This window comes from Syngnathoides biaculeatus, chromosome 3 (assembly GCF_019802595.1).
Source record: "Syngnathoides biaculeatus isolate LvHL_M chromosome 3, ASM1980259v1, whole genome shotgun sequence".
Lineage (NCBI taxonomy): Eukaryota > Metazoa > Chordata > Actinopteri > Syngnathiformes > Syngnathidae > Syngnathoides > Syngnathoides biaculeatus.
Genome location: NC_084642.1, coordinates 13,636,839 through 13,662,801, shown reverse-complemented (window position 1 = coordinate 13,662,801; position 25,963 = coordinate 13,636,839). Strand labels below are relative to the sequence as shown.

Below are 25,963 nucleotides of genomic sequence, written 5' to 3'. Positions count from 1 at the left end.
CCTTGAGGGACCCCATATGTTGATATTGAGCACTTCCAATGGTTACAAAGTAGCTTCTTTCCTTCTTTCACTTTCAGATTCACACAGTCACTCAGTGGAAACTGAGTCTAAGCTGCTTGTCAGGAAACTCATGTCTCATGACACCTTGACCGTTTATCGAAGCACAAAACGCACATCCCCTGCACAAAACAACGGTCCACTGCCGTCTTGATACTTGATACTCTGAAATTCTCCTTCAATGACAAAATGTATTGCAATAATGTTTTATTTAAAAGCAAGGAAGCAAACAAAACAGTAAACCATATTAATGGCATTGTATTATAACATTTAAAAATGGAACAAATAATAATATACAGTGAAAAACGGTGCATCAGTTTATTTGTTAAAAAATATTCAAATGAAATTAAAATAAAATGTACTTTTTGACAATTTGCAGAAATTCAATAGGAATTCGTAATATAGTTATAGTTCTACCTCTCTGACAGTAAGTTTTTGTAAAGTTACATACTTATTTGGTTTTGAATTTATGGGGAATAATGTAAACGGAAATCCTCATTTTTGTACATTTTGACCAATATGTGAATGTCTTTTTTTTTCAATGCAGCTATTTAACCAATTTAACCCTGTAGTTTTGGCTCAGATCCAGTCAGGTACTGTATTCCAAAAATTTCCCAGAAGGAGTCTAGCACCTTCCCTGCTTACAGGAGGCAAATTGAAGTCAACCGGGTTGTCACCTCCTCACTCACATTTCTCGGGAGGAACAACTTCCATTAGCAGTTGCAGATGCGTGGTGATCGGCCCTAGGAGGGGGTAAAGGTCAAAGCAGCAAGCAGTCAATTCGGTGTTAAATTAAACACAAACAACAATCCCTGCAAAAACAACAGTGGATTACTGGTTGCAGAGGTGTCAAACTCATTTTCATTGATAGCTACATAGTAGTTATGGTTTCCCTTAGAGCATCATTTTTAATGCAAAAAAATCAAATACAGTACAATAAATGTGCAATTACTTCATCTTATTATGTATATACAAACAATTTCATTGTCATTACATTCAGTATATATTTTTTAAGAATGAATAGAATTCACCCAGGCCGCCTGTGTGGGTTTTCTCCAGGCACTCCGGTTTCCTCCCACATCCCAAAAACATGCAACATTAATTGGACACTCTAAATTGCCCCTAGGGGTGATTGTGAGTGCGGCTGTTTGTCTCGATGTGCCCTGCGATTGGCTGGCAACCAGTTCAGGGTGTACCCCGCCTCCTGCCCGTTGACAGCTGGGATAGGCTCCAGCACTCCCCGCGACCCTAGTAAGGATAAGCGGCAAAGAAAATGGATGGATGGATGGATGGATGGATGGATGGATGGATGATGGATGGATGGATGGATGGATGGAATTCACCCATCCATTTTCTGAGCCATTTATCTTCACAAGGGTCATGGCATTTTTACAGAACTGCATTGCATCGTAATGATAGCTGCGTGTAATATTTTGGTCAATGAATCACATGAGTCATAAATATTGGGGAAAAAAGTCATCTGGCTTTCATTTGGTTACACTTCTGCTGTATGTAAATGTGGTGTGCATGAGCAAAACTTGTAAATGGTAAATGTAATAGGAAACATTTGGGCAACAAAACACATCTGTCGATGGCATGTTCCAATACTTTTGCTCACACACAAAAAATATTTTCTTAGTGTCATCTGTTGATACAAATCCAAAAGATTTCAGTCTAAAGCAAAAATAAGAATGTGGCCTCACTAATGCTATACATTTGGAGGGACAGAAATTGAATTTTCCCTTCACTTTTCACCTCCTGTATTCCAGATGTAACGGCGAAGTGTTCCAATATTTTTGCACTGGTAAATTGCGGCTCTCAGTCCCTCCCCCCTATGAATCGTGGTGTCCGCTACATTGCCATATGACAGAGGAGCAAAGCTAATCAAATGAAGAAATCATACTTCATTTAACAGGCAATTAATGCAGTTGCCAGCATCATTCGCTCTTTGACACTTTAAAACAACTTAAAAAAAAAAATAGAGTGTCAATCTACTTCAGAGGTGTCAAACTCATTTTTGCCGTTGTGCCTGTGAAACCATAAAAAAAATCTTGCCGCCTCATCATATTTACACATGAAATTTATGAACTAGTTTTCGAATCAGAAATCACAGGTAATGGGTTGTTCCATCTATTGTTGTTTGGTAACACAAAAATGCTTGTAATAGCTCAATGTTATCATTTATGATATGACAATTTGAAATTTTGGTACAGATATGAACAAAAAAAAAATCATGGAAGTTGATACACATGATTTGCCTCCGCGGGCCACATAAAATCACGCGGCCGGCCAGATCTGGCGCCTGGGACTTGAGTTTGAGACCTGTGATCTACTTACTCATGAGTCTGCGTGCCCACTTGACCTTCAGATAGACAAATAGGTAGTACAGGAAGAGCCCGCTGAGGATGAAGATAGCGCAGTAGAGGTACTCAATATTGGGATTGTCAACGATGGGAGCCAGGACCAAGTAGCAAGAGATCAGCACCATTACGACAGCTATTATAATGGGAACCTTTTGGATAAACACACACAAAAAGACCGAGATGTAGTCGTGTTACTGGTAAAAAAAAAAAAAAAAAAAACATGGAGGGAGGTCTGCACCTTAACCGGTCTTTTCAGCTCCTTCCTAGTGAAACGCATGACAATCAGAGACAAGATGGTCAGGCCGTGAAAGAACCACTGAGCAAAGCTGAAGTAGTTGATAAGTGTGTTGATGTCGGCTGGGATTATGTATAAAATCGCCAGAAAACCCTGCAAGGCAAACCATATTCACCATTTGCACAAAAGCATTAAAGGTTCACAACTTTTAGTACATCCAAGGTAAAGTAGTACAATAAGAATATAAAAGTGAATAGAACTCACGTTGAACATGAGAGCTGGGGACGGGGTTAAGCGCCTCAGACTAATAAAAGATAAAATTTCCACCATGTGACCTTCTCGGCCACATACATACGCCAGCCTGAAGACCAAAATATTTCATTTAAACATTTAACGTCTTCCTAATATGTCACCAGTGTCAAAATGCCCTCACTTTTCTCGAGTCCTTTACCTGCCCGCAGTGAAGCAGCTTCCATTTGCCGAACCAAATGTGGAAAAGACCACAAAAAGTGGAACCATCCAAGACATAGGGTAAAGAACTTTGTCTCCAAATGTCTAAAGTGGGCAACAACGAAAAAATCAGTTGAACTGTATTTGAATACGAATAATATGATGTTGTCACTCAAAGTCAGCTGGGATAGGCTCCAGCTCACTGGGAACCCTTCAGAGAAGGGAGGATGTGGGAAATGGGGGGATTGGGGGAGTCATTGTGTTATCGCATGAGGAAGTTTTGATAAAATAATTATAAAGCTGTTCAATATCAAGGACTTTGATAATGATGAATGACTTGGTTTGGTTTTTGGTTGGTTGGTTTTGAGATTTTTTTTCATGTTTGATGTTGTCATGTCCTGAAACTTTGACAATAACCTTGAATCTTTCCATCCATCCATTTTCTATATCACTTAGCTTATTCAGGGTCACAGCGATGTGCTCATGTGTTGTATGTATGTACATGTAGTTTGTATAAAAGCGATTTATTTTTTCTTAACCATTTAACTGTTGACAACTGACCCCCCCCCCCCCTCCTTAAATCTTACCACCGCCACCGCAGGGGAAGACAGTAGTTCATTTGGGGTCATGACGGTGAAATAAGCAATGTTGACCATCACATAGCACATGGCCACCAAGGGGATCCCAATAAGTACGGCCATTGGGAGGTTCCTGATTCAAAATTAAACACAGTTATAGACCAAAAAAAAAAAAAATGGAACACAAACTACCCATTCCTGTACATTTCTGCTCACATTTATAACAAACATTCGACACATGTGCTGCTGGATCAAAAATGCATACTTTCACAAATATACTGTACCCATATGCACAATTGTTTACTGACTACACATACAGAGTATATGCTCATCATAAATTAAGTAACTGAAATAATAGCAAGTTCTCAACATGATGCTATGCAACTGTACACCACTGTAAACTACTGTCAGGGGCATGGCCTAGCCACTGCCGTGGGCAATGCCACCTCTGACAGCTCTGTTGCATTTTGGACCCTAATTGACCAAGCACTTACGTTTTGAATGTGTCATTGGCATTTGCCAGTTTGTTGCGTATGCTTTACTGCATTCTGGGATACTCCGCGACTGTGCGTAAGTCGCAAGTTTAGCGTGGAGCAATCCTTTGTCCCAGCGAGCTTGTGCCTCTTTAGTTTGACCACATCTTGTCCATGTTTCTCAGTTTGCCTCATAGTCATCGGACCTTGTGCACGTTTTTGCATCTTGCCTGTTGCCGAGCGATTTTGTGCTTACACCTGTTTTGGACTGCCTTTTCGTGGTCATACACAGTGTAGCAGTCTGAAAAGGCAGAGGCACAGAAGCACGAGGCTAGGCGGGATCCAAAAGACATACAGCAAGGTCTTATAACTATGGGAAAAACTATCAAACTTAACAGGACAGGATCAAACAAAAGGGCACAGAATCGCTGTAACTAGGGTTACTCTAACTTACACGTCGAAGTGGAGAGTCCCACAGGCAGTGAAAGCAACGAACTGGCAAAAGCCAGTGACAAAAACTCCAACTTAAACACCTGTCTAATTACAGTCCGAATGTGAAACAGTTGTGACCGGTGACGGGTTTCACCGCCCAGAGCAGTGGCCTGGCTACGCCCCTCTAGGCAGTGGCCAAGCCTTGCTTATGACACTCGGAGTCTGGCATTTGGGTCCGCCCCTGTACCGCTGACTTATGACAACTACGACCACAATAATAATCATACAGTTATATTAGCAATAGCTTTCTAACAAAATAAAGCAGTCTTGCATTGATCTTGTAGTGATTTTACAGGTTTACCTAATGATGTATCGAATGAGTGCGGTTATAAGGTACATTATTTGAATATAAAATACAGGAGTCTCCGCTAGGATGAAGGGCAAAGTTGATAAAACAGTGGTGAGGCCGGCCATGATGTACGGATTACAGATGGTGGCACTGAAGAAACAACAGGAAACAGAACTGGAGGTGGCAGAAATGAAGATGTTGAGGTTCTCGCTCAGAGTGAGCAGGTTGGATAGGATTAGAAATTAGCTTATTGGAGGGACAACCAAAGTTGGATGTTTTGGAGACAAGGTTTGAGGGAGCAGACTTTGATGCTTTGGGATGGTCCAGAGGTAGAAGGATGCTGAGGATGGAGCTGCCGGGCAAAAGAGGGAGAGGAAGATCAAAGAAAAGGTTGATGGATGTTGTGAGGGAGGACATGAGGACTGTGGGTGTTAGAGAGGAGGATGCACGAGATAGGCTTAGATGGAATAAGATGACACGCTGTGGCGACCCCTAACAGCACAAGCCGAAAAGAAAAGAAGAAGAATATACAATGTCATGTTTTTTTTGTATCAAGGGTAGAATTTATACATTTCCTACCTGGAAGGGTTTTTCAGCTCCTCTGTGATGAAATTCAGTTGACTCCTGAGAAATGAATGTAATACAAACAAATAATATCAGAACACTGTAAAATTAAAGTCTGCTGTCATATTATCAGACATTTGAGATGCCTCATCAGAATAATTTGATGAAATGAAGGTTTACCATCCATCATAGGCCCAGAGTCCATTATAAAAGGCAAGTCCAATTCCTCCAACAGACACTGACTTGCCATCAAACGCATTGGACAAGTTTTCGGTTTTTCCTGGACACAAAGATATAAAAAATTTGATCAACTGACCCCATTTCCTCCGTTACAGAGAAAACATCTATAAAGTCTCACCTTGTGCCAAGAAAACAACCCCTGCTGCCACGATGACGACGATGATTAGAAGTTTGGCCGCAGTGAAGATGTTTTGTACGTAACTCGCTAGCTTGACACTGAAACAGTTGATGGTCACAATGAAAACTGAAAGAAAAATAATACATCACATGGCTGATCCACTATTATTAAATACAGCTAATAAAGGGGATCTTACTCTCTATGTTGTATACATATACATATATACATATACATATACATATACATATACAGTAGTACTGTACTCTAGTAGTAGATGTTACCTATAGCTGCAGCCGACAGACACTTGGTGACCATGGCGGGAGGGCTGCACCCAGGATAGAAAGGAGCCGAGGCGTACTCGGCAAAGCTCAGCGTGACGATGGCCAAGCCGGAGGGCTTGGATACCATCACGGTGGTCCACGAGAAAAGGTAGGCCAGCGGGGAGCCGAAAGCCTCCATCAGATAGGAGTACTCGCCTCCAGATTTTGGGATCATGGTGCCCAGCTCGGCGTAGCACAGCGCTCCTGCCAACACAGATAAGACAAATTAGTGTTTTGTTTTGTTTTGTTTTCTGATAGTGTGTTAGAAAAAAAAAGGACCCATTGTAGTCATTATGGTCGGCTGGAGACGATCTAAGAAGACATTTTGGCTAGAGGTGGGGTACACCCTGGAGTGGTTGACAGTTGATCACAGGACACAAATAGCAACCATTTTTGGGCCACGTTGTAGTTAAGATGTTCCAACTGTGTTTGTAACGTTTTAATCACTTTATCATATAATGAGATACTGGACACACAACAAATTTAACAAATAACTAGTTTAGAAATCAAAAGTCAAGGATATAAGTAAATTCAAGTAACTGTAAAAAAAAGAGTTTCAAAAAAATCATACAGTACTTTTAATATCCCAATGTTATTATTTATTACATGTGACAACTACGAAATTTGGACCACACTATAACAAGATTCACGGAACCATATACATTAACAATAGGTGAAAAATTAGAAGGAAAGATAGATGAAAATAAAGACAAAAAATTAACGAAGAAAAATCGATGGAACTGGTAAAGAACATGAAATGTACACACCAAATTTATTTGCCTCCTTCTAAAAAAATATTCATGTAATTTATATTTGTAATGTATATTTGTTATATGTGTTCAGTTCTGAGGACCCGGGTTCGATCACAGACTGTGTGGAATTTGCATGTTCTCCCCGTGCCTGCGTGAGTTTTCTCCGGGCACTCCAGTTTCCTCCCACCTCCCAAAAACATGCAACTTTAAATGGACACTAAATTGCTCATAGGTGTGATTGTGGGTGTGGCTGTTGTCTGTCTCTATTGCGATTGGCTGGCAACTCGTTCAGGGTCCTGCCCATTGACAGCTGGGATAGGCTCCAGCACTCCCCGCGACCCTTGTGAGGATAAGCGGTAAAGAAAATGGATGGATGAGAGTACATTTTATGTATCCTGTCTCTTTTTTTACCATCTTTTTAAAAATGTGACCCACACACCTGCTTTTCTCCTTTTGTAATGTAGACACGCAATCATTTGGTTTCTGTGCTGCCAAGATCATATTATTAGTTATTACATTTTTTTTGGGTGTACATACCGCTAAATTCAAATACTCACACATTACAAGACTATTTTGTGGAGCACTACGATTGTAGAAAAGAAATTGCTTATATTGATAGTGTTGTGTATGGTTTTTGTTTTGTTTTTTTACATTCAATGTGATTCTGTAAGATTTAAAAAATGGCAACAAGTCAGTGTTTTTTTTCTGTGTGATTCTTTTGTTTAGGAGTGAGTCGGTTTGATAAGGTGTTCCCTTATAAAATCCTCTTTTGACTTTGCGGGGCAACACGACCCGAGACCATGAGAGCGGGTCGTGAAAAAACACATCACCTCACCTCCACCACACCAGAGTGGGTGAACGTGTGAACTGGTTAAGGTTTATCTGCAAGGCAATATTAGATACTCCCACAACAGCTCTGCCCTCATCGGTTTATAAAGGTATTCCTTTAAAAATATGTTTAACATCACGGTTGTGGTTGCTGTCGTGTAGAACTGCATACTGAGGGCAGTTTCTAAGGGTAAAATATGAGAAACACTCTCACCTTGAAAGTTCTGAGATATATATTTTTTTTCACAATAACTTGCAACAATATGAGTTCTAAACACAAAAGCATGGTCAACCAAAAGCAGCCGCTGCATTTTTGTTTCCTTTGTAAATCATTTAGGTGTTTGTCTACAATGTGTACATGTGACATGTGCTGGTTTGATGCCACAATGCACACAAAGTGGGTTTTTTCTTAAGTACTCTAAATGTGCCCTACTTTTTTTTTACAAAGTCAGCAGAGAAAATCGTGAACATGCACAGCGTGCATATGTTTTCGTGGCTGATAAAGGGACTACAAGGGCAACATAGAAAGACAAGGGATCGTCAAGGGAGTTCATTAGGAAAGATGGACTGTATTAGAGGTGGCATGGTGGCCTCACAGTTCTGAGGACCCAGGTTCAATCCCGACCCCGCCTGTGTGGGCTTTTTCTGTTCTCCCCGTGCCAGCGTGGGTTTTCTCCCGGTGCTCCAGTTTCCTCCCACATCCCAAAAACATGCAACATTAATTGGACACTCGAAATTGCCCCTAGGTGTGATTGTGAGTGTGGCTGTTTGTCTCTTTGTGCCCTGCGATTGGCTGGCAACCAGTTCAGCGTGTACCCCGCCTCCTGCCCATTGACAGCTGGGATAGGCTCCAGCACTCCTCCCCTGACCCTTGTGAGCATAAGTGGCTAAGAAAATGGGTGGATGGATGGATGTCCAGTCGGCTGTTTTAATGGATTACAGATGACCTAATTTATATACAGTAAAGTAGTAAATGGTGATTTGTTTTTATGTGCCCTGCGATTGGCTGGCGACCGGATCAGGGTGTATCCCGCTTCTCACCCAAAGATAGCTGGGATAGGCTCGAGCACGCCCTGGACCTGAGTGACGATAAGAGGTACAGAAAATGGATGGATGGATGGATGGATGGATGATGGATGGATGGATGGATGGTACTTTGCCTTACTAATATAACTGATTCCATGACTGATCTTGTAACTCAGTTTACTAGTATTTAAAATTACGAGTGGCATGCAGAATGCGGGGCGGATAACGTGAAGTCTTCTATCACCACGTAGAGATGACGTATCTCAAGGTATCTCACATCTATTACAGTGACGACAGCTACTGGAAGAATTATGGTACATTGATTCATTTTGGTTATATACTGTATACTGGATATATACTGTACTGTACATTGAGTTTTGGAAATTAACCTACATGGTGGCATCAATGTGGAGTTGTCACGTCAACGTATTGATTATAACCACTAAGGAGTCTTGGAAACGTCAGACCAATCTGAAACCAAATTGATCTCCACGCTGGAGGTTCTGCCGTAAAAACATGATGAAGCATATGTCTGACTATGAGATGGTATTCTATTGCATCACACATATGGAGTTGATAACAAACTCATGTGGTACCGTATGTATCTCACCCAGCATGGCTAAGACCCCACAGGCGGTCCAGATGATGAGGCAGGGTCCCACAGCTCCGGAATTGAGCAGTACCGCTTTAGGAGAGATGAAGATGCCTGAGCCGATCATGGTGCCCACGATCAGACAGACGGCGCTCATCAGGCCCACCTGAGCCACACGCACACACATAGACACACACAATCAGCCTGTGATTCTAACCACTGTGCGGAAATTAGCCAATTTCACTGACTTGCTTGGAAAAATATTTGCTTATTTACTACATATAATGTAAATCTATCTTTGCCAGATACGTATAGTGACAGGCAGAACAGTTCCATTCTCCTGTGTTAGGTGGTAGAAGGCACAATTTAACTGTTACCCTTCATACAAAAGAGCAATTGCTTGGATTTTATACAAAATGCGTTTTGAGTAATCCATCTGTCCATTTTCTTAGCTGCTTATCTTCACAAGGATCCCGGGGAGTGCTGGAGCCTATCCCAGCTCTCAACGGGCAGGAGGCAGGGAACACCCTGAACTGGTTGCCAGCCAATCGCAGGGCACATGGAGACAGACAACAGCCGCACTCACAATCACACCGAGGGGCAATTTACAGTCTCCATTTAATGTTGCATGTTTTTGGGATGTGGGAGGAAAATATAACAAATTCACATTTAATGGGCAGGACACATAGACCCAAACAGTCGAACTCACAATCACTCCTAGGGGCAATTTAGAGTGTCCGATTAATATTGCATGTTTTTTGGGATGTGGGAGGAAACCGGAGTGCCCAGAAAAAACCCACGCAGGCACAGGATTGAACCTGGGACCTTAGGACTGTGAGGGCAACACTTTCCAGCTGAAGATAAACAGTGTTTCAGTATAGAGAAGATGTCAAATGTCTGCACACCCCTGTTAAAATGTTTTGGTGATCTAAAAGATGAGAACGAGATAAATTATTTCAAAACTTTTTTTTCCACCATTAATGTGGCCTATGACGTGGTCAACTCAATTGAGTTTTTGTTTTTATCCTTTGAGTGCAGTGCAAAAGGGTATGTTTTTCACCATATCCGTTGGTGGTATAGTGGTGAGCATAGCTGCCTTCCAAGCAGTTGATCCGGGTTCGATTCCCAGCCAACGCAAGCATTTTGAGGCCCCATAACTGAGTGGTTAGAGCGTTGGTTTGGTAAACCAGACGTCGTGACTTCGTATCTCAGTGGGACCTCTACTCCCAAAGGAGGGGTTGCGTCAGGAAGGGCATCCGGCGTAAAAACCGTGCCAAACAAATATGAGCGTTCATCTGAGATGTCACCCTGTGGCAACCCTTACCGGGACAAGCAGAAAGAAACTTACCTACTTTTACCCTCTTACACTGCATGTGGGTTGTGGTTGTGTTATCAACTCATCACGTTAAAGGTTATTTTAAATGTGAGCCACATCACAACTGCCACTATTTAGTTACTAGTGCCTCTGATTCGCATAAAATAAATGTTAGCTGTTCTTGTAGACTTATCCCATTTTCTTTTTTATTCCAAACGTGAAGTTTTTTTTTTTTTTTTTTTTTTGCTGATACTGACTTTTATTTCAAACAGCTCGTAATTCCTTTCACGTTATCTAAGGTCGTAGCTCCAGCAGAAAAAACAAAACAAAACATTCCAGTTCAACCTTGATTTCACCAGACCATATAAAATATTTCCCTCGTGTTTGAGAGATTTTGTTTTTCTCTGACTCTAATGGAACCAAGGTTGAACCACGATTAACGTACAGCGTATACTTACGTGTTGTGTGCTGTTTTGTTCATCTCGACTTGACCATGCACAATAAAACAAATTGAATTTTTTCCTGTCATGTGTGGAGACTCCCGTTTTTAAAAACAGTTTTTACAAATTGCATGCATATAGGCATACCCTGTCACTTTTCCCATCCCCCAAATTAAATTGTCTTAAAGCAGTTTAAAGAGATTAACGGGACTCAAAAATCGAAACGCAGGAGGGACTGTGAAGCTAAATGGTGGAGACAACTGCCGTAGCACTGCCTGGCAGTCGGGCTCACACATCTCCATGCCGATTACTCGCTATGTGAATGTGTTCACAGAAATTAAACAGTGAAAAAAATAAAAATGAAAAATACACGCTCACCTCCTTATGAAGCACAGCGGCCTTTACTGGACGTTTGTCCGTCTTTGCGGAGTCCCTGTCAAGGTCAGCAGAGCCGTTCTGACACATCGCCCTCTCAACTGTGTTTCTTTCTTCCATTTTTGTCTCTTAATGGATAAGAAATACGCAGTGTGTCCAACTCAGGACCACAAAAAAGTTACAGGTTAACTTCAGAAAACATAAAGATAATTGCATTGGAAACTATATTGCATCGTGTAAAGTCAAGATAGTAGCGTTTACAAGTAAAAACCTGTGTCCAGTACAACCTTCAGTCGGGGAAAAAAAAAGGAATCCATGAACATGAACGTGCTCAAAGCCGGCGCCAGTAAATGTGAGTGATAACAAGAATGTGGCGCGAATGAAGAGTAGTGGGTCATGCGCTGGGAGATGAATGGATGGAGGCGCCTGGTGACCTTGAAGGGCTGGCACTTGGTGTGATTCAGAAAATAAAAGCCACTCATCAAATCTAGAAAGAAACAGATATCTAAGTTTGGTTAGAGCATGTCAATCTAGAAAATAAAAGACATAGTCTTGTTTTATAGTTATAGTTATAGTTTCAGGAAATGTGAAAGGCAGTATGTGTGTTTACTTGAATATTATCTTACATCTGCTCATCCATTTTGCATGTGTATTGCGTGTAAATTGTAAATACAAAAACAAGATATTTCAAATATATATGTATCCAAATGATTTGAACAGTAGGATTTTAGTCAATAAGTGTTGGGTTGGATATGTTACTTGAAAAAATATTCTGTCAGTTCCTTTATAACAACTACCAAAAACAAGAGGACCACCACATGTTTAAAATAACTAAAGGTGGATTTCAATAAATTACAATATTTCAGAACAGTTCATTTATTTCAGTCGTTAAATTCAAAAAGTGAAATCGAAACACAGGGTGTCCCAAAAAATGTATACAGACTACAAATAATTATACTTATTCGAAATAAATAAATTATTCGAATGCTAATAAACATCAAGTTTACAATTTTTTAAAGACTGTATACATTTTTTGAGGACACCCTTTATTATATATTGCGTTTTCATTGGGAGATACTTTTTAAAAGGCTATACCCTACCTAATATTGTCTATAAGAAGCAATTTCAAGTGGTTTCCACATAATATTCTTGTGATGGTGTATTTTAGTTTTTTGTTAGCCTTAGACTATAATCCATCCATCCATTTTCTTCACCACTTATCCTCACGAGGGTCGCAGGGAGTGCTGGAGCCCATCCCAGCTGTAAACGGGGAGGAGGCGGGGTACACCCTGAACTGGTTGCCAGTCAATGGCAGGGCAAATTGAGACAAAAAAGAGTCACACTCACAATGACACGTCGGGGCAATTTAGAGTGTCCAATTAATGTTGCATGTTTTTGGGATGTGGGAGGAAATCAGAGTGCCTGGAGGAAACCCACGCAGGCACGGGGAGAACATGCAAACTGTCTGTGATTAAACCCGGGACCTCAGAACTGTGAGGCCAGCACTTTACCAGCTGAGTGACCATTTCGCCCTTTATACTATAATCATCAACCAAATCAATAATGTAGAAGAAGAAGCTTTCACTGTTTGAATTGAGATACATCTGTGTATTGTGTGCGCATTTATTTCTGTGGAATTTTAATAGTTAAAGCTACGTTGGAAATATAACTTTGGGCTCGAATTCTTATTCTCCAGAACTCCCGGATTTGCGTAGTTCAAGTCCAGTACAGTAAAATGAAATGAATGACCGTAAGACCTTTGAAGCCTGTAGGTGGCAGCATCCGATGTATGTATCATCCAGCCTGTAGACGGCAGCATCGAGCCTCTCCAGCCTTTTGCTGACCGGAAATAGTTCCGACTGAAAGTGCAACAATTTCCGGGTGTCGCCACCAAAACAACTTTTCCCGTTTGTGGGACTAGTTTTGGGTGAATTTCCCAAAAATCGAGGCTTTAAAATGAACACTGGACTAAAACACTGGAAAGAGGCGGCAACTCTCATTTTGGTCGCGGGTAACAGGCTCGGCGCGGAGAGTTTTTCGGTGTGCTCCCAGCCGGTCAAAAACGAAGGACGACCCCATTTCCCTCAACGGTTTGACTACAGTGTTTTACTCCTGAAGCGGAGCAGTAAAAGCGGGTTCATGCCAAACGCTTATGTGTTCCCTGGGGGTATGGTGGACTCCTCTGACTTTTCCAGCGAGTGGTTGGATGTTTTCAAAGCTTTTACCAATTCTCCGAATTTTGGATTAAGGAGTGTCACGCAACCACCGGAGACCAGACCGCCGATATTTGCTACTGACAGGCTCAAATTGGGTTCACCAATCCCGGGAGAGGTCGCGTTCCGGATATGTGCCTTGAGGGAGACATTCGAGGAGTCAGGCGTACTGCTTTTTGTGTCCAAAAAGGATGAATTGAGTCTGTTAAGGAGCCTTAATGACGGGCGCGCCGCTGATGAAGTCAAGCATTACAGAGTAAACGAGCAGTGCGGCGGTGAACTCAGCAGATGGAGGACTCTGGTCAACCAAAACCCGTCCAACTTCGTCAGGATGTGTAGGGAGCTGGACCTGGTGCCCAACATCTGGGCCCTCCACGAGTGGTCCAACTGGCTGACCCCCACGGGACGATACGGCGCCAAGAGGTTTGACACGGTCTTCTTCATGTGCTGCCTGGAAGGCAGACCAAACGCCTACCAAGATCAGAAGGAGATTCAACACTTAGAGGTGACTCAGCTGCACTATCTATCTATCTTGTTTGTTGATATGTGTCCCATGTTGTGTTGTAGAGGCTATTGGTCACATTAATGGTAGTAAACTGTTTAAAATACGTTGTTTTTGTGAGGTCTTAAAGGGGAAATCCAGTGCTTTGCACGAACGGTGTATCCAATAGGTCATGTAATATGTACCCTATTTTGACAACGTGATGTTAAATCCTCTCTCATTTAACAGTGTATTGAGAAGATTTTTATCAACAATTACGAATTTTCAGGGGCGCTGCCAGTCACATGATCTACGTGGGTGTATGTGACGTGTACCGTGCAGCAACAAAAGCTCAATTACATGAGACACCATTTATGCCCAGCCCTGATTTCTCAGATTTATCCTCATCTGGTGAAGAAATAGCAGTATCGGTTGATCGGGAAGACGGAGGAATACTTCCATACAGATTTGAACCTGTGGCTGTAATTAATGTTGAAAATTCTGATGGTTCTTTAGGCGGAATGACGCGGAGGCTGACGAGCGAGCTCTGGCGGCCGTCAGTAAGCCAAGATTCTAGGCAGCAGGGGCCTTTAGCCCCGGACGCCGAAGCTCGCTTGTAGACTCTGCGTCGTTCTCGTCCGAAGAACCATCCGCGGCTGCCGGCCCGGAGCTCCCGGGGGCCTTTGTTTATGCACTTATGTCGCGCGTAGGCCTCCGAGTAGTCAGACTCCGCATCATTCCGTCCGAAGAACCATCCGAATATTCAACGTTAATAACAGCCACAGGTTCAAGTATTCCTCCGTCTTCCCGTTCAACCGATACTGCTATTTCTTCCTCAGATGAGGATAAATCCGAGAAATCAGCGCTGGGCATAATGATGGCCCATGTAATCCAGCGTTTGGAACGGCACGTAACACGTCACATATGCCCACGTAGATCATGTGACTCGCGAAAAATGGCAGCGCCCCTGAAAATTCATAATTGTCAATAAAAATCTTCTCAAAACTGTGTTAAATGAGAGAAAGATTTAACATCAAATTCTCAAAATAGAGTACATATAACGTGACCTATTGGATACATCGTAAATGCAAACCAGTGGATTTCCCCTTTTTAATACATTTAAATGACAATGACCTGGCATTTGAATAGGGGTGTGCAAACATTTTATATTCACTGTGTCCCAGTGGTCGACGCCCTCAGACATCCTGCAGAAGTTCCAGGCTCGCGATTTGTGGCTCGCCCCACCGCAGTACTACGAGTTGAGTCGCATGTGCCGCTCAACCTCGCTAAGCGACCTCCACGCGTTCGCCAGACGGCGCGGCACTAACGGCTGCGAGCAATGGCTTCCTATCATCTTCTTGCAGGACGACAGCTATGTATCAGTGCTGCCAGGTATTTGTCCCATCACCCCAGAGCCCACCCATGGAAATGGTGTTCAAATATTGCTTCTCTTCTCTCCAGGAGACCAGCAGTACCCATTAAACAGTTCAGAAACGACAAATGTCGAAACAAACATGGCACCTCGAGAAGGTTCAGAATTGGCACTACACCGCTTCCTGATCTCAGACCCTTACCGTCCACGGCTGCAAGTCAACATCACACCCAAGTACAACCACATGTTGCCCCTCATTGGACCGTTGGACTCCACAACGCCTGCGTGAACACAGTAGGAAAAAATGATGAACGACAACATCAAGGAAAACTCACAAGAATTACGAATTACTAAACATTTAAGATTTCTCTGAATTGGCAGTTTTGATGTGAATTCCATTTTTGTCTCGATTTCATCAAATCATATAAATCAACAGAATCATCTTCTTACACACAAACATTTAAACAAATATTAATTACGTAAAATACAGTCTTCAGAAGAGAGACAAGACAGTAATCGGAACCAGGATATTAAAGATCTGTGAAGAAAAATATGACTGCTGGCCAGTCCAATGTAACATCGATGGTCATTGGTCACATTGATTGTAATAACAGACAAATATTAAATATTTTATTACAATATGAGTGCACTTGTAAGATTACACTGATGTTTCTAGATTTTCTGCGATCATGATTTTTGAGACCAATGAGCAAGTTGATCTGAATACAAAATGGAGCAACGTGTCTATTTAAATGACTCGTTAATTTGCTGTGTACACTTTGGTGCTTAATTGTCCCCAAAATATATTTACAATAAATAATGTCTCTTTGTTCATATATGCCAGAGCGGCATAGTGACAGACAGAACAAATGAATGGTCTTCTATTCGATGGCAGGAAGTAAACACAGTAATTACCGTAATTTCCGGCCTATAAACTGAGACATTTTTCACACGCTTTCAACCCTGCGGTTTATGCGGTGATGCGGCTAATTTGTGCATTTTTTCTAACAGCCACAAGGGGGAACTCGAGCGGAAAGGGTAAGAGTGAGACCGGTGGAATATATGTACCAAAGAAGTGATTTTTACCAGTCCGGCCCTGTTAGCGCTGCGCTAGCGTGTTACTGCCGTATGTTTTTTTTCCACCGGCCCTGTTAGTGTGGCCCTAGCGTTAGCGTGGCGGCGCTAGCATTAAACTCTGTGTACCGTCTTTGTAAATATCTTGTGTTTCAATGTCGATTTCAATGGGGGCACATGTTGGTCTTATGCGGCTGCGGCCTATGTATGTACCAAATGGTATTTCCTTTACAAATGTACTGGGTCAGGCTTATAACCAGGTGCGCTCTGTAGGCCAGGAATTACGGCAATTCTTCCAATTTTTGTTTGTCGGTGTGCCATGAGATGTTTCAATTGTAAAATAATGTACCTTGGCTCCAAAAAGGTTGGAAATCATTGCGCTATTCAGATCATTTATTATAATCAAGACAGCTCAAACCAGGTTTATGACATAGAATAATGTATAATAATAATTATTTCATACCAGAAATAATTGGTGCTAAATTACTGTAATTAAATTACTTCACGAACACCAAAACTTAAGGACTGAATGGCTCCATCTTCGCTTACACCCGTTATTGCTAGCACTAGCTTGCTAGTCTCCATAATGTTTTGCTGCCTGCTTGCTTGCGGTTATCCTATTAAAAATACATGAATACCTCAAGCAAGCCTTTAACCAACGTCCTCTTCCGTGCACGAGTGACCACCAACACACATTTTTCGCCATTTTGTTCTTATAAACACACACCACGATCCGTTATTGTTGTCACCATGGTATGGAGTGTATCTGAAAAGATAAAGCCCAGTGATCATAAAAAACGGGATGCACTGGGATCAAAATACAAGATTTTATTGCAATAGTCTGACATGGTGCAATCGTAAAATTTGTCTTGGCGTCTGATTTAGATATTGCATGTTACTTTTCCCTCACCACTTGTGGTTTTTTTTATGTACAGTGTATATATATATATATGTAGGCGGCACAGTGGATCAGCTGGTAAAAAGCGTTGGCCTCAGAGTTCTGAGGACCAGAGTTTGATCCCGGCCTCGCCTGTGTGGAGTTTGGATGTTCTACCTGTGCCTGCGTGGGTTTCCTCCAGGCACTCCGGTTTCCTCCCACATCTCAAAAACATGCAACATTAATTGGACACTCCTAATTGCCCCTAAGTTCAATTGTGAGTGCGACTGTTCTCTGTCTTGATGTGCCCTGCGTTTGGCTGGCATCCAGTCAGGGTGTATCTCGCCTCCTGCCCGTTGACAGCTGGGATAGGCTCCAGCACTCCCCGCGACCCTTGTGAGGATAAGTGGCAAAGTAAATGTATGGATGGATATATATAAAACTTTATTGGCTGTCAGATATTTACACTACTACGTCGAAAGACACACAACAAGGCTTAATATAAACCGGTTTTTGCATTTCAATATACACAATGGCCCCGTAGAGTGAATGTCTTTTGTGGATATCATTTATCAATTTGGCGAATTATGACATTAAAGATGATCAGCATGAAGTGCAAACTATCACGCGATACCGATCGGGCCAGTCAGATTGGTGTTAAGTCAAGTTTCATTTGCTGAGAGCGTAAGCCCAGACTGTCTAAAGGTGCCAACATGCTTAGACAAAACCAACACAACTTTATTATGATGTACCTGTATTTCAAAATTAACGAACCTCAGATTTTTATGAAGCTAACGCTTATTTTACCAGAGAGCCTTTTTTTTTCCTTTGTAATTCAGCAATTTGCAGTGCAATTAGGTTGAGTGCATGGGGACAAATAGCATCCAATCAAGCCTTAAAATACATCATGCTGTCAGACTATTAAGTTAGGATCTTGTATTATTGTTAGGAAATGATATTATTATAAGAATGACAATTGTACAAATACTTGAACTTCAAAACTACAATTGGTGTATTTGGATTTTAAAAACAAATTCCATTCTACCCTTATGTCATCATGGTGCTCCTTGCCTTCCATATCACACTGCTGTTGTGCATGAACGCATAACAAGCTAAGTTGAAATAACAACGCTCAACCTTCATGCTGTTTGCTTTGGAGAGTCAATTGGGGGTTACCATGGCAACTCCACTGCCTTGGAAACCCCACTATCTCTGTCCGTGATGAGGCGATGATGCGTTGCTTGCGCCTCTGTTGCACACACTGTTTGGATGAAGTCTCACCTTTAAATGGCCCTCTTTACATACTGGTAAATGGTTAAAATTTAATGCGGCATTTTTGGTGGATGTTCTGGAATTTGAAAGCTTGCAAAAATAAATCGATGTTTTTCAGGCTGGGTCAAATATTGTTTAGAGCTCGTGCCACTCTGGCTCTGAAAACTTCAAGGCCAACAATTTAGTCCCCTCCAGTTCCTTTGCCATGTTTAATTTATCATCCACTTCTTTTGGGATCTTTTGGAACTTTCTTAAAATGCCAGCAAAGTGAAACTTTATGTAAAAAATTATATTTGTTCATTTCTGTGTCCTAAGTGCTTTTTGACTTTTTATTTAAAGTGAGGGTGGGGAACCTTTTTCGCTCAGGGGCCGATCTGGACCACGTGGCCTTTAAGGGATTCACAGCAGTTTGAGAAAAATAATGGGTTCAAAAAATAAATTCTTTGAACATTTTGACAGACTACAAGGCAATTTTGTATTTTGTCAGAACCGCTATGATTACTACATTTCACAAAGGTCTGGGAAGTACTTTTTAAATGTTGGTGGGTAAGTGTTGGGGGAATTTGATATACCTTTTTTTTTTAACTGATTACATAACTAGGCTGAATGGTGGATCAGATGGTAGAGCGTTTGCCTCACAGTTCTGAGCTCACGGGTCCAATTCCGGACTCACCTGTGTGGAGTTTGCATGTTCTCCCTGTGCCTGCGTGGGTTTCCTCCAGGCACTCCGGTTTCCTCCCACATCACAAAAACATTAATTGGACACTCAAAATTGACCCTAGGTGTGATTGTGAGTTTGTCTCCGTGTGCCCTGCGATTGGCTGTCAACCAGTTCTGGGTGTACTCCACCTCCTGGCCGTTGACAGCTGGGATAGGCTCCGGCACTCCCCGTGACCCTTGTGAAGATAAGCGGCAAAGAAAATGGATGGATGGATTTCACAACTATTATGTTTTGGGGGGGAAAGTTATACAGTATTAATAAATTAATTGTAAGTCTTGGACATAGAGTTCGGAAACAGAAACCACAGCAAGGGTAAAACGATGTATCCGGCTTCAGATTTCTACTAACCTTGAGCAGTTAATTTATTGGTTATCCAGTGAAGTACTTATGCCTAACACCTCCTCCTCAAGCCTCAGCGCCTTAACATCTCCTGGGCTATTCCAGGACTACACAAATACTCTTACAAGTAAAACCATTAGCCGGGCAGCTCAAGCGTCTCCGCTGGAAAATTCGACACCTTTTAACCTCAAGGTTGCGATTGGCTGGCGGCCATTTCAGGGTGTACCCCCCCCCTCCCGCCTCTCCCTGAAAGTCAGCCGAGATAGGCTCCCGCATGCCCGTGACCCTAGTGAGGATAAGCGGTGCAGAAAATGGATTGATGGATTAATCTTAAAGTGGTTATGTCTAAGGTAATAATCATCTGGTGGAAATTTCTTGAACTTTGCAGTTTACAACAGCGAGTCCTGACATTTGGCGCATTTAAAATCCAGATAATTATCCCAGAAGATGCTAAACTGAAGAAAAATATGCAGGTATATGTGCTTTTTTTTGTAATATTTTATTATAATAAATATACCTGATTGTATGTACATTATCTGACAGATGACTGTACAAAACCTCTATTCATATTTATATAAATATATTTACATGCACATACATTCAACCCTGAAAAGGAGCACAGGCTTAACAGTGAACAGGTGCATTATTTAAAGACTGTTGACATCGAGTAAAGGTCGCCCCCCCCCCAAAAAAAAAGTTGATAGCATTGTGATTTGATTACACAATCTGCCTTTGTCGATAATATGATAACGTGGGCAATCTGTTTACGAGACTGTGAAAGTGTGCTGATTGAATCACATCCATCCTAAGAAGTGCTAACTTTTCCCCTTTTTTTTTTTTTTTTTTTTTTTTGCTTTTCTCTCTATCGGTGGCCGCATTTGTCTGAAACATTTATAAATAGAAAGCATCGTGGAGCGCACTACGAAGGACTCGGGCCACATTCGGGCATGAGCTCTCCCGCTAATCCACTTGGATTATGTGCTGTTGGCATCCTGATGGACAGACACTGCTTTATGGTTCCCGACCATCGAAAACATTTATACAAAATGACTGTCGAGAAAGGCAAATAACAACCCTCTGGCATCTTATTTACTTAACTACTAATCCATTGCTTCTGTCCACCATGAACACATCCAAGTTCTTTTTTTTTTTTAAACACTAAAAGCCTTCAATGAGATATCCGTCGTGGCCTGGTCATACCTAAGGGTGAAAAGTGGATTTTTTTTTAGATATGTTCTTCATTCTATGTCTAAATGGACTGTTTATTTGTGTCATACGGTATATCTGATGTCCTGCCACGAGGAAATATTGTGATCTACTGTACTACTCTACTCATTTTCCATAAATACACAACCGTCGAGACCATAAAAACAGGTCTACTTCGCCGCAATCTGAGCCTGACAGCTGTTCTCAACACAGTTGTACTTTTTTTTTTTTTAATCTAGTGCAGATACATTCACTATTCAATGAACTTACTGTAACATTTTCTTTTTTGTTTGCCAGACAAAAAAAAATAAAAATAAATTCCTTAGACGAGAATATAGCCTGAGTAAATGTAAATCTCCTCGATGCGACCGGATGGGGACAAAGTCATTTTTATATGAGATATGGCTTTGGCCTGTGCACAAAAGAGCCGACTGGTGAGTTTCTCCAGAGAGTCCCCCCCCTCCCTAAAATGTGCTGGCCCCGGGCATCACCAGACCTTTGCACGCCACTGTTACACGGCTGAATCTTTTAGGATGAGCCTACCCCCACGCCGCCCCTTCCCCGTTTCCCTCCGGGGACGGGCCGCCGCTGTTCAGGACATGTTGATGACCAGATATCCAAGCACCATCGCCACAGTGACGATGACAAAGAAGACCACCACGGCGCAGATGGACGCGAAGCCTGCGTCCCCGCTGCCGCCTCCCCCCTCGTCGTCCTTGGGTTCCTCCTCGCAGATGGAGATGACGCCCACGGAGGAATTTCCCACGCTCATGTTGGACTTGAGCTCGGCGCCCGCCTCCTGCTTGGCTTCCACGGCCCACGGCGCCACCTGCACCTTCATCTCCATCTCCTCCATCATCTGGCTGACCTGGCCGATCTCGTCCTGCAGGTCCCGCAGGTCCGCCGTGTCGATGTTGCTGTCCGCCTCGTACTTCATGTTCTGCACGCTCATGGCGCGCGCCGCCACCGTGCTCGTGCTGCCCGTCATGCCCGTCTGGATCAGGTGCCTGGTGGGGACCTTGAGCGGGAAGTCCTGGCCTATCTCCAGGGAGCGCTTCATGTCCACCTCCAGCAGGTCCATGCTGCTGGAGAAGAGCACCCATAGGCGCTCGTACTCGGCGCGGTCCTCCTTGCTGATGCTCTTGTCTTTGAGCAAGGAGGTCAGCTTAGTCCGGTTGGCCACCGCCAACTCCTGCGCCTTTTTGCGGGTCCGCTTCAGCTCCTCGCGCAAGTTCTGCGAGTCCGACGTGCTGCCCAGGGCCACGACCAGGTGCCTGTAGCACGCCGTCACTTTATTCAGGGCGTCCAGCATAGTTTTACACTCCTCTTTGCCCATGGCTGCTCAGCGACGATCTCTTCCCCCCCCCCTTCCCCCTCCAGAAATATGACAAACCAGAGAGAAATGGCGATCTGCGTGGATCACCTCTCTCCTATGTGAGCGCACATTCCTTTCTGTCCTGCATGCCGCGTTCTCCACGGGCCCTTTCACGGGATCTCGCCCTTCTCTGCTCCTTTACGCACGGATGCGCAAAAATCCCGCAACGCGAGGAAACGCGACAAAATATCCACACTTGGCCACAGGTGGCGGAAACAAGAAAATAAACAAATCCGTAATTTCAAAGATAACGGCGAAGGGGGGGGGCTCGTTCGGTTTTAGAATTGTGGGGGGAACGGGAGACGTTCGCCGTTTGCTTCCGTTTGGCTCGGTGCGTCTATTTTGGGGGCGGAAAGCGCAGTGGATGATGTTTAAATGCCACTAAGCGCCTTCTCTAGTCACGTGTGCGCGCAAAAAAAAAAAAAGTGATGTCCACCGTGACGGAGGGGAGGGGTTGGCACACGGGCTGGGGGAGGGTCCGAGCCCGTTGATTGGCTCGCGCGGGTGCTCGTCACGTGAGGGACGCACGCAGGCGTCATTGGGTTAAGACGGTACAGGAGCGGAGATTACGTCACAAAGCGGGTCTCGCTTTCCACGGTTTGGGTGGACGACTCATGGAGCTCAGGGCTCCACGCACGCGGCTGTGGGATTCTATAGGGCTTGATTTAAAAAAAAAAAAAAAAAAAACATCGTAGGACGTACCACAGAGTAAATTCGTCAAGTCAATTATCCTTTAAATTAATTCATAAATCCATTTTGTGCAAAGAAAAATTCATTTCACTCTATTGTATATGATTGAAAGTTAAAAAAAAAAACTTTCGTGCTGAAAAGTCCCTGAAAAATAAAAATAAGTGTCTACTTAATTTGAGACACTGCAGAAAAGAGTATTATAAATAGTCCTGCCTAATTTGAATGATTAAAAAAAACGCCAAGTATCTAAAGTCAGGCTTCAAAATCATGAAAAATAAATCCACTGCCTCCGCTCTCAAAACTTTGTGGCCTTGTGCGATGAATGCATGAAACCAACCCCACTGAAAAAATGGATCTTACTTCGTTTGAGCCAGAAAATGCCTTGGCTGGAATATATCCCAGCATCTTTCAGTAACTTGCATAGTGCTTATTCTGACAAGAAAAAAAATCCCTGGACATGTTTTTTAAAAATGAAAAATGTACCAGGAAGTGGGGTTTTTTTTGTTTGTTTTTTTCAGATTAGAAGAATTTTTGAACACCAGAAGATGGTGCTTTTTAGCCTAACACAAGACACAACGTACTCGCCCTCAGTCATTCTTGGAGTCAACATCCTTTAAAAAAGTAATTGATTGGGAGTATCTTGAAAAGTTGTAATAAAAAGATATATTCAAGTTAAGGAGATGCCTGAAAAATCAATTGAAGTTCATTATGTACGTATGTATCAAGTACTTGCACTTACTTACCTCCCAACAATCTGCATCATGCATTGCTTGCAGATATCCATCCATCTATTTTCTTAGCTCCTTATCCTCACAAGGGTCGCGGGGAGTTCTGGAGTTTATCCCAGCTGTCAATGGGCAGGAGGCGGGGTACACTCTGAACTGGTTGCCAGCCAATCGCAGGGCACATGGAGACAGACAACAGTCTCACTCACAACCACACCTCGGTGCAATTTAGAGTGTCCAATTAATGTTGCATGTTTTTGGGATGTGGGAGGAAACCCACACAGGCACGGGGAGAACATGCAAACTCCACACAGGCGGATCTGGGATTGAACCTGGGACCTCAGAACTGTGAGGCCAACGCTTTCCAGATGTTTCCCAGTGCCACCGCTTGCAGATATATTGCAAGAAATTAAATCATAGAAAGTTTTTTTTTCATTTGATCAATTCAAAAAGTGGAAATTTTATTATCAGGATTATTTATAGATAATCAACTCCTACACTATTTCTATCATCATCAGGGTCCCCGTAAAGTGCCGCTTATCCCAGCTGTCTTTGTGCGAGAGGTACACCCACATACACTCACACAAGAATAATTGAGATCTTTTGCTGAGCCTAACCTGCGTATTTTTGAAATGCGGCGATAAAACCCACGCAGTCTCACATGGATGACTTCAATGTCAAGATTTCAGTTGTTTCCTTCATTTGCGACCGTTTATATTTCATTCCTCTAGCGAGTCGCATCCCCACACAGTCATCACCGGGGGGGGGGGGGGGGGGTTGGGTTTGTTGCCGCTGACTCCGGTGCACTGCTTCAGTAATGTGTTGTTTACCTGCGGGGGCCCCGCTGCGTTAAGAGGTGGCGAAGGTTGCGCTTGCCTCCTTCGCCCGGTTTGCTCTTTCTGCATTATTGAAGCGGATGGTGCCTAATGATCCGGTGACAGCAGTATAGCGCTAATGGACTGACGCGCACACATACGTGCAGTACACACACATAAGAGAAATGAAGACAACTCAGGTTGTTGTCCATTTCACGTGCCAGCTTGTGAATTATGTGGTATGATTTGGACGGCTGTTTCCAAAAACACCTGTAAATTCTATACTCCTGCACAATCTAATGAGATCCAATACACGTGACGTGTGGTGAGTGTGATAAAAGGACCCAAGTGCAAAAAAAAACAAAACACTGCAAAAGTTTGAAAGGATTTTAATCATTTAAACCCAGCTGTGACAGCTCCAATTACAGCCAGGATACAGAGAGGTTCATGTCAAAGCTGAGAGGGTCAGGCTTTGAAGATGGGAAAGTTGTCTCGGGTGACAGTAATGCAGTGTGTCGTAATCGACCGATAGCAGGTCAGGAAATACGCAGGTATCACTGCGGTCTTAACCCACGATTGACAGAAAGCAGAAGCAGAGAAGCTCACACCTTGTTCACCTTGTAGCAGAATCCACGGGAGCAGAGTGTCACGAGACAACAGTGCGGGGGCGGACCCAAATGCAGGACTCTCAGGCAGAGGCATGGGGTTTTCTTATGGTTTTATTTTGGAAACAGGTCAATACCAAAAAGCAGTCCAAAACAAGGCAGAAGTACAGATACGGTAGGCTAGGCAGGATCCAAAAGAGGTAAAGCAAGGTCCGATGACAATGGGACAAACTAAAGAACATAACGGGACGTGATAAACAAAAGGGCACAGAATCACTGTGATGAGGATAGCTCAACACCACACTTAGTCTCAGTGGTGGAGAAGCCAACTGGCAGTGAATGCAAAACACTGACACAAGGCAACAAACTGGCAACGCCAATGACAAAGCTCCAAACTTAAATACGTGGTCTAATTAGAGTCCACATGGAAAACAGCTGTGGCCGGTGACAGGTGTCAGAGGTGGCCAGGCCGCGCCCCTCTTGGCAGCGGTCCAGCCTTGCTCATGACACAGAGATAGATAAACATGATTTTAGCGTTTTGCATTTATGATCGTCGGATACTGCGGCGCTGATTGCGTCATCAACACTCTTTAACTACGAGGCGCATCGCTGTGGTTCGGAGAAGATGATTGGCCGACAGATTGGCTGTCTGTCAAGACTGAAATGCCAGCCCTTCTTAACAAAGATGACG

At 43.0% G+C, this 25,963-nt stretch overlaps 3 protein-coding genes across 5 annotated transcripts; 1 reads left to right on the top strand and 2 right to left on the bottom strand.

The window, feature by feature from the left end:
* Positions 1 to 303: 303 nt before the first annotated feature.
* LOC133498048 (b(0,+)-type amino acid transporter 1-like) lies at positions 304 to 13,395 on the bottom strand. Of its 3 annotated transcripts, none has more exons than XM_061814437.1 (13): positions 13,265 to 13,395; positions 11,511 to 11,635; positions 9,396 to 9,543; positions 6,141 to 6,383; positions 5,860 to 5,985; positions 5,682 to 5,781; positions 5,517 to 5,561; positions 3,693 to 3,816; positions 3,107 to 3,210; positions 2,920 to 3,016; positions 2,659 to 2,808; positions 2,395 to 2,569; positions 304 to 800 (listed from the first exon to the last, which is right to left on the bottom strand). In XM_061814437.1, exons 1-13 carry the CDS (start codon positions 13,287 to 13,289, stop codon positions 739 to 741), a joined length of 1,524 nt encoding a protein of 507 aa, XP_061670421.1. In that variant the 5' UTR covers positions 13,290 to 13,395; the 3' UTR covers positions 304 to 738. The 3 variants fall into 3 exon arrangements, with proteins under 3 accessions (XP_061670421.1, XP_061670422.1, XP_061670423.1); XM_061814438.1 differs by lacking the exon at positions 13,265 to 13,395 and adding an exon at positions 11,795 to 12,044; XM_061814439.1 differs by lacking the exon at positions 13,265 to 13,395 and adding an exon at positions 11,795 to 12,043 and having other exon boundaries at positions 11,511 to 11,565.
* Positions 13,396 to 13,436: 41 nt separating this feature from the next.
* On the top strand, positions 13,437 to 16,368 carry nudt19 (nudix (nucleoside diphosphate linked moiety X)-type motif 19). The gene is made up of 3 exons (XM_061814450.1): positions 13,437 to 14,225; positions 15,386 to 15,593; positions 15,663 to 16,368. Exons 1-3 carry the CDS (start codon positions 13,464 to 13,466, stop codon positions 15,860 to 15,862), a joined length of 1,170 nt encoding a protein of 389 aa, XP_061670434.1. The 5' UTR covers positions 13,437 to 13,463; the 3' UTR covers positions 15,863 to 16,368.
* Positions 16,369 to 21,569: 5,201 nt separating this feature from the next.
* On the bottom strand, positions 21,570 to 22,410 carry si:ch73-167i17.6 (regulator of G-protein signaling 9-binding protein). The gene has a single exon (XM_061814177.1). The coding sequence runs from the start codon at positions 22,396 to 22,398 to the stop codon at positions 21,655 to 21,657; it is 744 nt and encodes a 247-aa protein (XP_061670161.1). The 5' UTR covers positions 22,399 to 22,410; the 3' UTR covers positions 21,570 to 21,654.
* Between the last annotated feature and the right edge of the window lie 3,553 nt (positions 22,411 to 25,963).